The sequence below is a fragment of the Leptidea sinapis genome, chromosome Z (assembly GCF_905404315.1).
Source record: "Leptidea sinapis chromosome Z, ilLepSina1.1, whole genome shotgun sequence".
Classification (NCBI taxonomy): domain Eukaryota; kingdom Metazoa; phylum Arthropoda; class Insecta; order Lepidoptera; family Pieridae; genus Leptidea; species Leptidea sinapis.
Genome location: NC_066312.1, coordinates 25,021,713 through 25,040,703, shown reverse-complemented (window position 1 = coordinate 25,040,703; position 18,991 = coordinate 25,021,713). Strand labels below are relative to the sequence as shown.

Genomic DNA, 18,991 nt, shown 5'->3' with positions numbered 1-18,991 from the left:
GATTTCTTTATCACCAAAAAAACGAACGTCATAATATTATATTGTTTTGAAGTATCATGGAGTGGTCACTCGCCTACGCGACAGCAATTTGTGACGTCATCCGTAGTAGATTTTTTTGCTTTGCCTGTCTAGGTACACTTGATGTTGTGTTTTGGTGGCGGTGTAATTAGATTCACTTGAGACATTCTCTTGTTGCCGGCTGACGGGTGCAGTATGATGTCATTGGGGTTGTATCATGTGTTTAGATAGTTTTCTACCGTTTTTGTGGGATTGCAAGCAAGATCTGTCATATAGTCACATAAAAAGACCTGTCATTTAGATACAAATAATGAGGAGTAATGAGGTTTAATCGAATCGTGTTAATGAACAGCTTAACTATAAGTATTACTATAATAATATATCGTAGTAGTAATGTCGCGGGTACCCGCTCAATAATGATATACGATAATCTTATAAACATAAACGCCAAACTTAATTCTAACAATCATTTATTTAATTTGCTACATTCTTATAAAATACATTAGGGACGTAACGCGTGATTCAGCTGATAACATTACTTACTAATGTCGATAATAATTATCGTGATGCGATTAGTATAGATATCAGTGGCCCCTTTGTCGACGATCGCCCACTATATGTAACGTGTGTGTCAATATTCAAAATGAATAAAAAAGTGTCGCCAGAGCTAGCCCTGGCAGCTCTTTTGTCGGGTAGCTTAACCCTTGTGAGTATTATAATAGAGCATTTTATTTATAATTCATAATAATTGTTTAGGGCTGCAACGCAATAAACGCTCGAATTGTATAAAATATTGCTAATGCGAAATTTTGTAATCGGAAGTTATAATTTATATGTACAGTACGCACTAAAACTTAAAATCAATATTGAAACACATTTCCATAGCTTTACAAAGGGAATGTTTGTGTAATATTAATAAGAGCCATTTTAATTGTTGGTAAAAGGATTGAAGATTTAATAGTGTATATGTATATAAAAACTATGTGTTAAAAAGTTGTAGCTTGAATTTAATACTAGTCTTGATAATTAATCTTTATCTATCAAAGGAATTTACAAACATATACCTAGTTAGTATACATTACTTCGGATATGATGCTGAGTTCCGAGATGGAGTGCTCCTTATGTCGAAGTCGGTTTGACTTTCCTTGTGCTGTTATCGCCGAGGGTGGCTACCGTAAGCTGGGTGAAGGAAGAATAAACAATAGGAAATGCCTGAATTATAGGAGTGCCGGAGCTGCTAACGCACGCAAATCTGAAACCGAAAACCAACCGCTGCTTAAGAGATTTCCAAATTCGAGATAAACCACCTGTCTGCTCAGATGGAATCCCTTCCATCGCTAATGTAGAAAGTAGTAGTAGTAGTAGTAGTATAGTATCAAAGATATACAGGATGAAGTCGCCGATATGAAAAACATGAAAGCAGACATCGTCGATCTAAGCCTACTTAACTCACCAGAGTTTTGCGAAATGGAGACTTTAATAGAGTTTGTCCAGAATTCTGTGCAGTTTCTAACACGCAGATTCACGGAGGTCAACAAGGAAGTGAAAATTTTGATAAAGGCTAAGAAAGACGTTTAAACACTGCAACAGAACTTTATGAATCTCGAAAGCGTTATGCGGGAAACGAAGTAATGATCTATGGTGAACAACATCGAAATAGAAGTACCTAGGCGTCCATCTGAAGTCTTTTTGAGTTTTTTAACAAACTAAGGAGCCACATTGGATGGGTTATGAGAATATTATAGTATCGGTATATAGCAGATATCTAAAAGATGACTTCGATGCTGTAGCGAATAATCGCACATTAATACCTACTAACCTGGGCCTTCAGGGTCTATGTGAACAATCATCTCACGTATGTAAATAATATGCTCTTAAATAGAGCTAAGAAGCTGAGTAAAGAGCAGGATTTTACCTATATTTGGCAAAATATTTGCTCGAAAAAGCCCTACATCTCAAATACTATAAATTGCATCCGAATCAGATCTCAAAAGATTTAACTGTCAGCGCTATTTTTGTAAAGTTTCCAACTTGTTATATTTTCTTCTTATAATATTTGTAAGAGTGAAACTTACAAAGATTCAGAAGGGCTGAGTTGCCGGCAGTATAATACTATGCATACTAACGAGCCATGCGTACGCACTTATCTTTCCACATATTACTAATAATTACGTGGTGTTTTGCACAAATAGTAAACACTAATGATTTAATGGACTATTTTTATACTATATTTTGTCATTTAATACTCAAATAATCAAATCGTACGTGGTTGACGTAGGTACTAAGAGAACGGCTTTCTATGGAAACATTTGTTTAAATACTACGACGGAGTGCATGATAGTAAACTCTTTGATTATCGCTCGCGTTGTTTAAAGACGTTACCGTGACTATGGTAAGACCAAACAAACTGGGGGGGGTGGGATATTAACCGCCGTAATTAGAGAGCTCGCTACCGAATGTCGCAGTGACTGGTGCACGCATGTTGAGGATATATATGGGTAACGATGACGTTGACTATACCGCAAACCTGTAATTAGGTATAAATGCATTAAGGTACTACTGCTTATACTTGTAACCAAAGTTCAATACCTCATTATCAGCATAATTAACTTCCTTTTCAGAACACCTTACCGATGTTGTTTTAAATAACCCTTGTAATTTTAATAATAGTAATTGTATTTGTTTTAAATACGATGACTTTATTTGACTAGGAGATTTCAATATGCTGAACCTGGTGGAATCGGTGTAATTAGAATTCGTTCTATTCTGTTTTTACACGCTTTTTATTATCATAATCTGTATGTATATTTGTTGGTAACCGACTCATCTGGGCGCGATTTAGAACCATTTTAAACGGCCTGATTGCGTTCAAACTTCGTAGATTAATCGAGGACCGAAGGCAATACATTAATTAGATATAATTATTACATTTGTCACGATCTGGTCAAGATCGCTGGAATAAGTTGGATGAGGGTAGCGCAGGACCGTCTTCCGGCTGTTGATGATGATATCTAAGATGATCATAATTGCGTGGAAACCTGAACTATCTCATTCCTGTAAATCCCTTGAACAAGCCGTTACCTTTTTCTGTGGTATTTTAAATACTTAAGAAATCAGTATGTTCCCTCAAAAATATCTCGTCACGAATATATCATCCTTGTTATAAAAAGCCACTCTTAAATTTATGAAAAGAGACATACAAATTCAATTCCAAATACAATCCTACGTACGATAACAGATCTTTTTATACCAAGGAGGATATATTCGTGACGCGATATTTTTGAGGGAACATACTTATTTCTTAAGTCATTTAAAATACCACAGAAAAAGGTTACGGCTTGTTCAAGGGATCTACAGGAATGGGATACTTTAAGTTTTCACGCAATTATAGTAGTCTTAGATGATTGAGTCATAATCAGCCAAATTATTTAAGTACTTTGTACGAAGTTGTCTGTAATGCAGACAGCTGGGTAATGCGGGTCATCTGATACTAATGGAATAGGACAGGAGGTGATAATTACTTCACTATTACAAAAAAATTATCTAAGATTCTGCCATTTACATTAGGTATATGGTTATATTGCGATAAATTACATCTATTATATAATAGCTATAAGTTATTAGTTTAGTAGTCGACATTAGCGGTACAAGTGTTTGCGCACTGTTCGTCTGAGACAGTACTGGCAATACAGCCGTTTTTGCCGATAAACAGGACTTGGACTGTTGGGTTTATGTTTGAAAGATGTTATTTTCGTTATATGGTGACGGGCGGAGTGGTACGCTATTGCATTACACGGAGCTAGCTAGTTTCGCAGGCCGGTAACATAACTCCATGAGAGGCAATCTTCACTGAGTGATAATTAAATAATTTAAAAAGTAGAGCCTTAGATAAATAAATGAATAAACATCAAGGGTGGATATGGTTCGTTAAGCACTAAGTTTACTAACTGAATATATATAGTTGTGTATTTTATACTATCTGAGTAATTAAGTTAATTTATTTATTTCAGAGATTTATAATTTAAACGATAGACCCAAACACACCTATTGAAACTTTACAAGTAGTGAAGACAAAAATTAGTTTTATATATTTAGTTTAAAGGGAACTGTTAGTTACTACACGTCCAGAAATACTACTGTCTATGCGTGCTTCTTAGGCCTAAGCCGCGCATTTGATCTTGGCCAACTACAATATCCTTTGGGCCAAGCTATTGGCGTCACAAGTACCCACACAAGTGGTCGAGCTGCTGAGATTCTGGTACGGAAGCCAAACGAACTGGTTAAAATGGGGCGACGCAACTTCTAGCAATTATAGGCTAGAGTGTGGAGTTCGTCAGGAAGGGTGACCTCTCCGGATCTGTTTAATCTCTATGTCAATGGGCTGATTGAGGAGCTGAGGAGCACCAAGATCGGCTGCCATATAGGGAACGTTTGCGTGAATAACCTAAGCTATGCGGATGACATGGTGCTCCTCAGCCCCTCGATCAAGGGGTTGAGGAAGCTGCTTTTGGTCTGTGAGCATTATAGAAATGCGCACGGACTGAAATACAACGTTTCTAAAACTCAAATGATGGTGTTTAAGGCAAGACAGCCTCCGGAGAGAGTGCCGAGTGTGTTTTTGTACGGCACGGTGGTTGGTGTAGTTAAGCAGTTCAGGTACCTAGGACATTTGTTGACGGAACGGTTGTATGACGATGATGACATTGAGCGCGAGCGGAGGGCCCTTGCAGTCAGAGGCAACATGCTCGCTCGACGATTTGCAAAATGCAGCAAGGATGTAAAAACCATATTATTCAAGGCATACTGTTTAGGCATGTACACCTGCCAGCTGTGGGTACCGTTTTCTCAGAAAGCTATGAGCAGAATAAGAGTCCAGTACAATGATGCGTTCCGGGCTCTTATGCGGCTCCCGCGGTGCTGCAGCACGTCGGGCATGTTCACAGACGTTGCCTCTTTCTGGCGGAGACTCCAACATTCCGACAACAAAATACTTGTGGCTGTCTCTGACGACATCAGGAATCCAGTGTTTAAGCGCTGGATCTCTGTTCACATGGACAAGAACAAAAAATGACTGCACAAATTTGTGCAATATTTATAGTTTTAGTTAGTCTCATTTTACTTTTAACTTGGCACCCCTTTACAGCGTCCAAATTTTTTTGTAACTATGGGTTTTATTATGCCTGAAATAAATACCTTTTATTTTTTTAAATGAAAACGTCGTATAGTGACATATTTAACTCAAAAATATCACTTCCAGTTTCTTTATTGTTGGGTTTCGATGGTAACCTCATACCTCCACCCTTAGTTTGTTAGTAACTGCTCCTGTCAGATCCAGCTACTACAATCAGTGTAACTTCTTACGCTAAGCTGCTACGCCGCTACGCCAGCGGTACTGGTTGGCTAGCTAGTAGCTACCACCCGGTTCCAGAGACTCACTGTAGCACGGTCACCGGTCACGAGTACCTTACACTGTTAAGCGTTTTTATTTTTTCATAGATAAATTATTTACAATATAATTATCATTTCACAGTGGACAATATATTTTTCTTATTAGATACTCGTTTACTGTTTAATTTTTAATAATGTTATGTATTGTGCGAGTTACCCTACCCTACCCTAGATTATATTTCGCTTCTTGCTGAAACCAATTCCGTGCAAAACAAGATATAACAATTGAATTGACCTGAATCGTTGAGTTAAATTGTTCTATAGTCATGATATCATCGAAAAAATGCGCTGATATAAAATAACAAAAGAAATTTCAATCTGTTGGTTGATTACTTGATAATCCTTTGTTTCCATGACCTGATGTATTAATATCAAGGCAGCCATCGTTCCGTTTAGTAAAAAAACTGTAAAGTGAATTTATATAATTTAATTTATTATTTTATTACCTAAGCTATCTCAATTTCTAGATATTGTCTCTTTTATAATAAAATACCCTAGTTTATTGTGATTTTAGTTAGTCTCAGCAACTGCCGTAATAGTCGTCATCATACTGTGGGTGTACAGATTCAACTGCGACACTGGCATGGTGGTCGCTTCATCCGGAGCAGAATACTTTATGATTACCTTATTCAGGGTGTATATACAAGGTAATATATCTTAAATATTGTTGATTAAATTCTCGTGTCAGTCAACACAATCATTTATAGTGAGGTCCACGTTACTATAGACTGCGGTAGTCGCTAAACTAAAGTATATATACATTTAAGTACAACTTAAGTATATAGGTATGTACCTACACGATTTTAGTGAAGACGGATTTCGTTACTGTTTCTAAATTAAAATTTATTAAATTTGTAAATATTTTAAATAAAAAAATCAATAAAGATATTTTTAATCTTAGTAAACAATTTGAGCTTGCTTGTTCAGCTAGAGAAAGAGAAAGAGAGAGGAACATAAAAGATGATTACAAGCAATAAACATATTACTGTATAAAATGGCATTTTATAGCTTTGAAAGACTTAAGATGTTATATTTATAATGCTACAGCCACACTACCTCACCGCCTACCGCAATAAATAAGGGTGTCAATTAGACGCAACCTCTCTCAGGAAATAATGAGGTTTCACCAGCGCTTACTATGATATTAAAGCTATTGAACATACAATAAAAACAGTGTTTATATTTAGTTTTTCAATTTTCGAATGCACTTATTGGAGCTTCTGCGATCTTATACATTATATTATACTTAGTTGATTATTATGTGATATTTAATATTGAATTTGGAAACAATAACAATATCTCTTTGAGGTTCTTATATATCAATGATTTAGAATTAAGACACTAACGGCCTTACAATTAGACATTTTGCTTACGAATGGTTTGTTCGGACTTATATCGTTTCCTGCGTTTATTTGCAAGGCAGCTTGTCATTAGGAAAACTTAAGAATTATCATTGTATTGACAGTATTGTCAACGATAATGTAAACATTTTGCACTTTCTTTGTTTATCATCAGTTATAACTTTATACGAAGTTTATTTGTAAGGCCGTTATAATATAACGAATTTTAAAAAATGAAGGGCAATTTTAAAAATGAAAGCAACGATAAATAAAATTGTCTTTTAACCACAATTCCATTGACCACACCACACACAATAGATATGTAAAGTATGTTTTTATTTCAGATAAATCATGTGAATATTCTTTGACCGTGGAAGGAATAACAAGATCACAGTCGGTGTTCATACTGGCACTCATCACTTTGAGTGTTTCTGTACTGAGTGTAATCTCCGCAATAATACTTATGACAGGTAATCAACATACCGATTTGTACATTACTGATCCATATAATGTAATTCCTGTTTTATAATTTGTGTTTGTTTGTTTGGATTTGGTGTCTCTGAATAAAAATAATAATAATTTTAACAGTAGTTTAAAAAAACTAACAACACGCTTTTTATAGAAAACTGAAGTGAAAAATAGGAAATATTTCCTACTTTTGAGTTTATTTATAAAAGCGTGTTTTTTTTGTTTTTTTTTTTAAATATTATTTGCATTGTTGAATTAAAAATTCTCTTTGGTATTCGAAAATTTCCTAATATTAGATAAATCGGTTAAAAGGTAATATAATAGTTAAAAGATAATGGTTGACATTTAAAATTGTATGAATTAAGATAAATGAAAATTATATAAATTAACAAAAATCTTTTCGTACAGAGTGAAAAAACATAATAATTCTGTTAAATTGATGTATTGTCATCGGTCCTCTACATATCTACCAAGATTGAACGAAATCTGGTCGCTTAAAGTGGATATAATCGCGCTCAAATGAGTCAGTTACAAACAAACATACATACACGAGCTAATGAAAAGCTTGTAAAAAAGATGCCTCTTAGGATCTATTTGTTTGTCATGTCTTATCGCCGTGGTGACATTGCGCAAGGATGTTTGTCCAAAGTTTGCTAGATCAGGGATTATCAGTTCCCATAACACCAGTTTGCATAGAAAAATCTTATAAATTATACTCTTTAATACGGAGGACAACCGAGCTTGGATAAGTGGTCACTGGCGCTCTTGCGTCTTGTAACGCTCACAGGCTTTCTTTGAAGGTACTCATGTGTTATCGACCTGAAAACACTACGGCTGTCACGGTAGTCTATGTAACGCTCCTTAAAATAAAGTTGGCCTATGTCTTAATATAATATATACATATCCTGTATAAGTTGCTCTCGTAAATTTTGTTATGACCGATGCCGCTCCTTTTGTCGACTGGAGCTGTAAATAACAACCAAACTTCTATTATTTCAATGTATAAGTATTCATTATCATAAAGTAATGAAATTAGACATTTTAGTTTAGTTTAAAAATCAAATATGTTCTTACACAAAATCTCATCTCTCATCTCAATGCCAGCTATGTGTGTGCGTTGAGACAAGTTCGGCAACCACGTTGGGCCAGGGCGCTCACTCAAGAAGCACGTTTACAGTTTAGGGTAGATGATGCTTCTAGATACGTGCAGCCGTTAGAAGATAGGTTGTAACCGATTATAATGATAATTGCAGTGTCTCAAATGCAAGACGGAGGCCGGTACATCAGCGTGACAACATACGTTTACGTGACAGTGTCCATTGCCGTTCTTGTTGTGGATCTTACATTTGGAATACATTTTGGAATGGACATCAGCACTTTGACGTCACGACTAGTATGTATATCACACACGAAACATATTACAACAATATATAATATGCGAGGAGAATCCTGATACGTTTTATTTTTGGTCTACGTTATCTTACCTATTGGTGTCATTAGTTGGTGAATATTCTTTATAGAAGCGGCTCTCTTAGTGTAGGATAAAGATATTGTTACCGAGCTCTCTATTTATACATTTACAAGTGCTGATCCGGCTAACGTTGTCTGGCAATATATAGTAAGCACCCGCTCATTGTATGAATTATTGTCATAAATGACATTTCATTTTTGACTGAATTATTTGTATTCTACTATAATATTCTAAACTAGCTGACCGGGCAAACGTTGTTTTGCCATATTATAATTTATTTTTAGTGTTCGACGGTTTTTTCTCCGACGTATTTTACAAACACAACTACTATGAAAAAGTATTTTAATTTTTGGGTTAATAGTATATAGTATATATATGACACTCATAGAAATTTTAATTTCTATTTGTAACAGAATTTTCCAAATCGGTTTAGTAGATCCAGAGATTACTGGCAGAGAGCTGGCAACGCTCTTGTGATTCCTCTGGTGTTGCAATAGAATGGGCGGCGGTGATCACTTAACACCAGAGGGGCCCATACGCTCTTTAGCCCTCCTTTTCCATAAAAAAATATAACCCTCTAGAAAATTGTGATAGTGATTTTAAATGAAAGAAAGAATTTTTAGTCAATTTTGCAATGATTTTATATTATTCTGCGATTCCAGATGGAGGCAAATCCAACAAATTAAAAATCATGAAAATCAGTCCAGCTCTTCTCCAGATATAAGTGTTCTAACAACTATATTGTGTAATGTATGTTAATTTGTACTAAGATTTCGCCCGCAAGCCCGTCCCACCCCCTGCCACCGGACCGCACCTTAATATCGCACACTCAGTTAATCATCATCGTTATAATTATTCAAATAATGTAGAACAGACAGAGATTATCTACCTTAAATATCTGCTATGTAGGTATGATTCGGATATGTAAGCTATATTATTGTACAGTTTCAATCAAATCGATTTAGTACATTTCCCATGAAACAAAAACAAACATACATCCGTCGTCCATACATTCTTACAAACATTCGTATTTATAATATAAGTAGATACTTCTTTAGAAAGCCAGAAGGTATGGCTGAGATTTTCACTGGTCCATACATCCAGACATCCATACATTCTTACAAACATTCGTATTTATAATATAAGTAGATACTTCTTTAGAAAGCCAGAAGGTATGGCTGAGATTTTCACTGGTCCATACATCCAGACATCCATACATTCTTACAAACATTCGTATTTATAATATAAGTAGATACTTCTTTAGAAAGCCAGAAGGTATGGCTGAGATTTTCACTGGTCCAAACATCCAGACATCCATACATTCTTACAAACATTCGTATTTATAATATAAGTAGATACTTCTTTAGAAAGCCAGAAGGTATGGCTGAGATCTTCACAGGTCCATACATTCATACAAACTTTCGTATTTATAATATGAGTAGATACTTCTTTGGAAAGCTGGAAGGTAGGGCTAGGATTTTCACAGGGTTGTAAGATTAAGTTTAGTATGTATCGATGTATGGGATATTTATGGGATTTTTAAATTTTATAATTCTTACACTGTGTTTTACCCGCAATATAAGGTGTCAACTTCACAATATTTACGAAATTAGGTGCATAAATTGTTGTGTACTAAGCTATATGCGAAACTATGTATATTTTAATCTTTATTTCCCACGGGAACATGTTTGTTTTCCAAGATGAAAGATGTCCAATATGTTGACCGGCAGTATAATTATCAATATGCCAAATTTTATTAAATTAGATACATGATTTGATGTGTACTAAGCTATATAAGAAACTATAGTTTTTTATATTTCCCACGGGATCTCGTTCATTTTCCAGGATGAAAGGTATCCAAGATGTTGACAGGCAATATGATTATCAAAATGCCAAATTTTATTAAATTATGTGCACAAGTTATTGTTTACTAAGCAATACAAGTAACTTTAGTTTTTTAACTATCCTACGGGAACTCCTTAATTTTCTGAGATAAAAAGTATTGAAAGTGTTTACTGGCAATTATCAACATCATAAATTTTACTAAATTAGGATCATAAGTTGATGTGTACTACGCAATATAAGTAAGTAGAGGTTTTTTACTGTCCCACGGTAACTCTTTATTATTCGGGGAAAAAAAGTAGGTATCTAAGATATTGACCGGCAATATAAGGTATCAACGTGCCAAATTTTATTAAATAATGTGCAGACGTTGTTGTGTACTACGCTATTTAAGTAAGTAGAGGTTTTTAACTGTCCCACGGTAACTCTTTAATTCCGGGATGAAAAGTATGTAAGATCTTGATCGGGGATGTAAGGTATCATCATGCGAAATTTCCATTAAATCGGTCGAATAGTTTCAGAGATTAGCCCATACAAACAGATGAACAGACAGAGAAACTAAAAATTCCAAAAAAATTGGGACTTGTTCTATTTCTCTTCTTACATATAATATTCTAAATATCTTTCACGTAAAAAATACGGAATGGATTTTGATGATACTTTACAGTAATAGAGCTTTCACATCAGAATTACACATAATATGTTATAATTATGTGTTCCATATTATACAATATGTAGATCAAATCAAATCATCTTTATTTGCAAGATAAGGTAATAATAAGATGTTGTTGGCTTATAATAAACAGGTGTTCTTATCCTAACCCATAAGGCATGCAAACTTATAGTGGAATACATAGTCAGTTCACGTTGTAGTAGGTACGCACTCTCTTACATTGGTATTGTTACAGTTTTTCCGTATTGTTCTGGTACGTTTCCGTATTATTACGGAGTATACAGCACTGAAATATAAATTGAGCAAAACTGGCTTAAAACAATGTATTATTCCAGCTTACAAACGCGCGCGGTCGCTCTAATAATAAACTTACAAATTATCTTACCTCCTACTGTGATACATAGATATTTATATCAAGATCAATAGACAATTAATTGAAAAAAATTAAGAACATTGTTATGTCGTTATGGACGAATGCGCCGCGCCTTCATCGATATCAACACTGCGTTACATGAGAGGACATCTATAACACAAACAACAAAATGTATTTTATCATTATAATATTATAAGACTGCTTAGCAAATTATGTGATTAATTAAGATTATTTTTAATAGATTATTGTTAATTATGATTTCAGTTAGAAGCTGTTACTTTGAAATTTCAAACAGCAAACTAACAACAATAATCATACTATCTTCATCATCGGGTGTGAATTGCGCTGTTTTTCTCTTGTGCAGTATATATATATTTAGTTGCTATATATTATGTTTTTAGTAATGCGTGAGAGATCCGTTTGTAAGTAATAAGAGTAAGCGGTAAAGGTGGGAGGAGAGTCGTGTATAATTCTTTCGACTGCGGATCAATATTGTAAAATCGCCTCAACACGTAATATTTGCCGATTCCTCAACAAGAGTTACTGATAAAGATATGACTACGACGATTCCTAAATGTTTTTTAGCTACCTACCTTCTATCAGTCAGTCAAGTCGTTATTTTTTGTAAAAAGTTTTTATGTAACTATAAATATCTTAATAATTTAGCAGACAATGTCTATCTACACTTCCATCACAACTTCATTCCAAAGTGGTGATACTGTTGTCTTTCCGAAGGGTGTGGGTGGCCGGTTTTTTTAAAGAAAATACGGAAGGAGACGAGCAGGACGTGCAGCTGCTGGTAATTGATATGCACTGCCCATTACAATGCAGTGCCGCCCAGGATTCTTGAAATTCTGAGCGGCCCTAAAATCGTACAGCGCTCGTCACCTTGAGACATAAGATGTAAAGTCTCATTTGCCCAGTAATTACACTAGCTACGGCGATCTTCAGACCGAAACACAGTAATGTTTACACATTACTCCCTCACGGCAGAAATAGGCGCCGTTCTAACCGGCATTCTGTGCAAAGGAGCCTCCCGCTGGTAAACCTCCCACGGGTGCCGGTGTAGTGACGATCACATAAGAAATTAATTATGAATTCAAATGACATTTCTATAAAGAAATTAAGGGATTTATATATTTGATTTATTTTTTCAGAATGAGAACTCAGCCGGCGTTATGTCGAATTATGAATTGGATATGATTCGTCTGTCTGCGTTACTACTGATGAGTCTCACACTAAAGGGATACATGTTTCATTTAGTTAACATCGTCCTACTCGGGTGTCTGCTGGTGTTCGTTTTCAGTCATCAGAGTGACGTTCAAAGGAATGAGGTACATGTTTAACACTCAATTCAGTCTTTATATTATTTATACTAATGATCAAATCTACAACAGAGATTACTGTATCTTAGATCTACTAAATCAATCAAAATGAACAGAATTTAATAATACGCAATACGCAAGCACCCACATTAAAGAAACGAAATTAATAACAGTTACCTAAACATAGTAAGTATATTAAGATAATTTGTGATTACCATTTTAACAGAAAAAGGTTCAGGAGGTCTATTATCAAGATCTAAAGCCGAAGTTTCGGTCCGAAATGAAAGAACGACGAACTTCGAATTAAATCCTATTACTTCGGATACGAATAGTGCGGACGAATTTCGTTTCGGAACCATAAAAAGTGAAGTTGTAGTTACGATCATAATAATGTCAAACAACGAAGAGGTTAATGTCAAGTGAATTTGGGAATAAGATAAACGAAAGACAAAATGTCTAATCGCGAACTTCTTATCGATCTTCGGATCCAAAATACTTTCGTAATAGGAAAATGAAGGATCCGGCAACCAAAACTTGGTATTTCGATTTTGGTAATAGGGCTCCTGGTCATCGAACTTACCCTATCGGATCGGTTTGAATGTTTGGTGCTGTGTACCTACAGATGGAGCTCTCCAGCAGTTCGGTCGCGCTAATAATATCAGCAGCGAACACGAATTGTGGGACACTTCTTGCCTCGCACTGCCAATTCATACAATCAGCTCCCAAAACAAGAAACTAGGGCAGCTGGTAATATTGTGATACCAGTGAGGAAAAAACGTAGACAAAGGTGTTGCAAAAAAAACATAGAATTGTTCATAATATTTTATACCTACATGTCACTGCAACGGCTAATTAAATGTAAACTCATAATAATTATCATAATTGTGTTTCAGCATCCTATTCACAAGTTAGGAGCACTCAATGCCTACGAGTAAGTATGAATTCATTTTTTCACGCTTTTTATTAGCTTCACCTGTATATATGTTTGTTTGTAACCGACTTAATTAGGGCCGATTTTGACCCACTTTAAACGGCCAGGTTTCATTCAAACTTCGTAGATTTATCGAGGATCGATGACAATACGTTAATTTGATAAAATTATTCCATTCTTCAATTTAAAAAAAAATATATGTATAATTTTCATCTATTTATATAATTTTCGTCGATAAGGCAGGAATTGAGGTTAATTTTAAATTTAAAAATAAAATATATCTTTTTCTCATTTACACTATTATTAATTTAAATTTATTATTATATTGCTCCACCCTCGTCGAGCTTATGGAAAATCATATTATAATATTAATTATATTATTCAAACCACACTACAGTCTTCATCATTATATTCACCATCTCAATGTGTGGCTTCACTCGAAGTATTGTATTGACGGACCTTTCAACGACACACATTCAAACTGTGGATAGAGCTTATTTGCGCGGCGTTTCCAATCAAAATGACTTGAAAATATCAGCGGCGTAAATTTCTGTTATAAAGCCAAACCATATACAAAAATCTTTTCACTAATATTATCAAGATGAGAATACTTTAATTCTAGTCACACGAGAATACTTCAGCAGTCCGGATCACGAGCGAGCTCCTGGCAACGACCTGATATGTTTCTAGACGTTCCTAGAAAGTAAGTCACATCATACACATATTTAACATAACATTAATGATATTTTTCATAGGATACTACTATAGGGGTGGGAGAGAAAAGTAATGATAAGAGACCTATTTTTAGTTAGTAACTCTGACATCTGAGCTAAAGGGCTTAAAATTCCGGCAGATTCAAACATATTATATCTAATATTATGATGATTATATGAAAATTTATTTTTGGAGTCATTTACGAATTTGGGAATGCTTTCACTATGTTGTTTGTATGTACTCCGATAATTTTCTGCCACATCGCATATTTTTTAAGGTTAATATTAAATAACAATAATGGAATGGTATGTTAAATAAAACTGAAATGCAGTGATTGCCAAGCAAACTGGTCATGCAGCCGTTGACCATTTCAAGGTCGAGACATTTCAAAAGCTCTAAACATACTACTATGTTCATATATAGTATTATCGATAGATGGAACACATCCTCTGTCGAAGAATATTAAAGATTGCTGTTATAACTAATAAGACTATTGTTGTTAAAGGCAAAGATTCCTCTGGTATTGCAAGAGAATGTGGGCGGCGGTGATCACCTAACACCAGTTGACCCGTACGCTCGTTGCCTTCTTTTCCATACGAAATAGGCAGAATCTTTCGAAATCCTATTAGGACACAATAAAAATTAAAAAATGATCGCGAGAAATGACGATAGTGGGAACTACGGCTCTTTCATGAATTATCGCAGAAGTCATAAAGCTAGGTGCTTACCGTAGATATGCAGGATATGCCCCACGTCAATCCCTGCAATTAAATAGTCGATCGATGGTTGCGTTGCACCATTTTCACTAATGATAAAAAATTCACAATTGAAGATCACTACAACAAGCAAAATGAAAAAGTATACTCTCAATGCTCATAGCTTCCAAAAATCTTCATTTCTGGTCGGAAAATGAAACTTGATCCTGCATCAGTCATACTTGTTGTCTTATCAAGGAGTCATATTGAAAAAAGGAGTGGAGACTTCAGCCAAACTGTATTAATAGACCGTCATAAGTCGTGTTGTGAGAACTTTTAGCAAAGTGCTATTAGAAAGATGTTGCTTTCCATAGTCCGGCAAGTTCGTGCGCGACCGTCCCACGGGGTGATAGACGATTGCGAGGACGGGGTAATAAAGATGGCAGCGGGTAGCGGGATTTGTTGTGGGGAAGAGTAACGCGTGTCACTCTGTACCTCGTCATTAACAACCCAAGCTTAGAAGTCAAAGTTCCGGACTTTATACGAGATTATGCTCCTTTGTGCCCAGCTCCGCAATCCAAGTTCGATACACCTGTTTTATTGTAGTCAGATGCTGGTTTAACTAACAAATCAAACCAGGACTGTGATCTGCCACCGAACGGCACTACAGAGCTTGGTATAGAAAATATATAATATCTAAAAATATCCATCCCTGTAGTAGTGTGTAGATCACATTTGCTACTGCAAAGGTGGAGGCACTGGGATCATCCGAAGGGAAACAAACCTTTCCCAAAGGATAGGATGAAATATAGTAACGCATTCTATCCCAATCTGCTGACTTGTAGTGCCAAACGCGGCGCGACGCTGGTGGTCTGCGACGTGTGCGTCGTATAGGCACTATACAGACCAGGCAAAGGTCGGTTGTTCCAAAAGGCGCGTCGTTACAGACCTTGTAACTATCGGGGTGTGTAGTCAGCAAAAGATCTAATAAGGACGGCATGTGGCTATCCACATCCGGGAGCCGCGTTGGTGACTCAACCAATTGGGACAGACCACACACGAACACAATTATGTACAGATCGCCCTGCTTAGTCTGTGGTACGTGACCCAATCCAATCGGCATTGTGCCCGTTGAAATCACCCAAGACTACGATTTCAGTGGAGGGGATCTATGCTCGCACGTCGTCATTGCCGCTTGAACGCAAATGCCCTTTTAAATGAAGAAACCAATTCAATCACTACCGATTGTCTATCTGGTTCGACGACTTCTAATTCACTTTACACATAGACCGCATAATAAATCTTTGCCAGACAGACTCTTATGCCGGACATTACTGTTCCAGCAATTCACATGTGAATCGAGCATATCAGGACGACCTTCCAGTGCCTCGGAGCTATTCACGTGATAACCTCAATGCGGAATCATCCAGGTGAATAATTACAAAGCATACCAATTACCATTTTTTAGAATAAATATTTTAAAGCCTGTTGTTATTTCGTAGAACAAAAATAATATTATGGGTATACTAAGTTTAAGATAGTACTCACTCAGCTAAGTAGTGTATAAGTAAAATTTTGCGGAAATCCATAAGTATCTAAATTTTTTAATATTCAATAATTATCAATAATCCTTAATTTTCGATAGTTCATCAAAACATTTGCATATTATCTCTAAGATATTAACACTTATAGACTATCCAAATATTTTGAGTTTTCTTTAGTGTTAATTCCACCAATATTTGTCTATAAACAAGAGAACAGACTGGCAGGATTCTCGTGCCAGAGTTTGAGGTGTAGAGGCGAAACACGTGTCGAATTGTTTAAAGACAAATATTGACGGAATTAACACTAAAGAAATCTCAAAATATTTGGATAGTCTATAAGTGTTAATATCTTAGAGATAATATGCAAATGTTTTGATGAACTATCGAAAATTAAGGCCTAATAATAAAATAACTATTTTGTTGCAGACTTGAAAGATCAGAGTCGTGGTTACGAAATCAACAGAACCAGCCACACGGTTTGGGAGTCAGGCCGTTTTCATATCTAGAAGAACCCAAACGACCACAAATTTCATCGAAGACGTCAACACCTGAACCTAACTGGCGACCAAACTGGCCTCAAGGGCCTCCTGTACCCGCCCCTGATTATAGCCCTCCAGTTCGAAGACTTAAATCAGCTCTCAAGACTGCCTATTAAACCTCTCATTATTTATATTACAACCAGAATTGGGGAGCCCGAGAGAGGATTTTAGGATTTACTCGAGCGTGTCAATCGTATACTGCACTGCTATTTAAAATACCTGATACCAGAGGAATTAATCTGCCTATTTACTTGTTAGGGGTAGACAAAGGATGAAAAAAAGAGATTTTTAATTGATCAAATTTTCAGAGGTAATGTTGAGAAAAGTCGAACAGTTTCCTTTCGATAATTTGTAGAAGCTTTATTAAAGTTCTATTAAATCCACCATTTATAAATTCTCCCGTTAGATCTGCAAACAGACGAATCTTATCCTTATTCAAATACAATTTGTTTTAGTAGGATTTTAAATCACTTATAGAACGACAAAAACTACCTATGGCTCAGAACAGAGAAGAGAGGGCGTTACAACATAATTTATCAATTAATTAGTCTGAGAACGATCAGTCCATTCCCAAGAGGTGGTATAATAAAGAGAATGAGTTATGTTATTGTAAGTAAAATTAATCACTACAATGTCTTTAACAACTCTTTTGAATAAATAATTTCTGGGATCATGTCGTTAAATCGCCTAGCAAAAGACTTACTAGCTCAACTTAGCCGAATAGCAGGCAAGAATGTATATTGAACTCAGGCGGTAACCTTATGATTATCACGAATATATTGAGAGGCAACAATTAAAATGTTTATAACTTTTATAAATTAAATAAAATCTCTTAATCTCTGGTACTACTGGTCCGATTTGAATGATTCTTTCAGTGTTGGGTAGTCCATTTATCGAGGAAGGCTATAGGCTATGTTTTTTTTTCAAAATTAGGGATCCGTAATAAAATTGCTATTTTGTAACAAAAGGTGTAAAATCGAAAACCTATTTTTGCGTGCGCTGCAAAAACTATTGACAATAGAACAAAATGATGTACAGGCTATAATATAGGCAATATTTTATTACTTATAAAACTATCCGTGAATTATACTTTATATGGCAAAACAACGTTTACCGGGTCAGCTAGTGATTAATAAACTTAAATTTATTTTAAGGATTTCATTGCTGATTTTTTTTATAAACATACATATTAAGCATTTCATCTTATTCTTCAATTTTCAAACTTTCCGAACACGCTCGAATTACTTCCAAATAACATCAAGGGCTCCCCTAGCAATTTTATTGACAACTGTTGTGAAACGTAAATATCTGCACAAAATACATGATGAATGTAAACTCAAACAAGTCTATTATTAAAAATCTTAGATCGATAAGCAATAATAAACAACCATTTTGTTACATACAACGTAATGTAACCATATCTCTGTATGTGTTTTGAAATCGGTTGCAAGAACATACGTATGCCGTACACTCACAATCCAATCAAAAACCACATCCTCGAGTACTTTTCGGATCGATTTCGTTCAGAAATATATCTACCATATTACAATAACAATCATCCTATTCCACTTGTACTGATTTGAGGAGATTCGAATTTGGTAGAATTGCAA

At 35.4% G+C, this 18,991-nt stretch overlaps 1 protein-coding gene across 2 annotated transcripts; it reads left to right on the top strand.

Annotated features, from left to right (window-relative positions):
• The first annotated feature begins 617 nt into the window (after positions 1-617).
• On the top strand, positions 618-18,725 carry LOC126978810 (uncharacterized). 2 transcript variants are annotated; one of them, XM_050827891.1, is made up of 9 exons: positions 618-724; positions 5,981-6,113; positions 7,151-7,276; positions 8,528-8,667; positions 12,791-12,967; positions 13,852-13,889; positions 14,512-14,592; positions 16,642-16,728; positions 17,269-18,725. In XM_050827891.1, exons 1-9 carry the CDS (start codon positions 662-664, stop codon positions 17,495-17,497), a joined length of 1,074 nt encoding a protein of 357 aa, XP_050683848.1. In that variant the 5' UTR covers positions 618-661; the 3' UTR covers positions 17,498-18,725. The 2 variants fall into 2 exon arrangements, with proteins under 2 accessions (XP_050683848.1, XP_050683850.1); XM_050827893.1 differs by lacking the exon at positions 16,642-16,728.
• Positions 18,726-18,991: the final 266 nt, after the last annotated feature.

Bases quoted from the DNA above. Each gene is read 5' to 3' on its own strand.
- LOC126978810 (XM_050827891.1), top strand. From the start codon at position 662: ATGAATAAAAAAGTGTCGCCAGAGCTAGCCCTGGCAGCTCTTTTGTCG. The intron at 14,593-16,641 runs GTAAGTCACATC...TTACTGTTCCAG, and splicing joins TTTCTAGACGTTCCTAGAAA to CAATTCACATGTGAATCGAG. The intron at 16,729-17,268 runs GTGAATAATTAC...ATTTTGTTGCAG, and splicing joins CTCAATGCGGAATCATCCAG to ACTTGAAAGATCAGAGTCGT.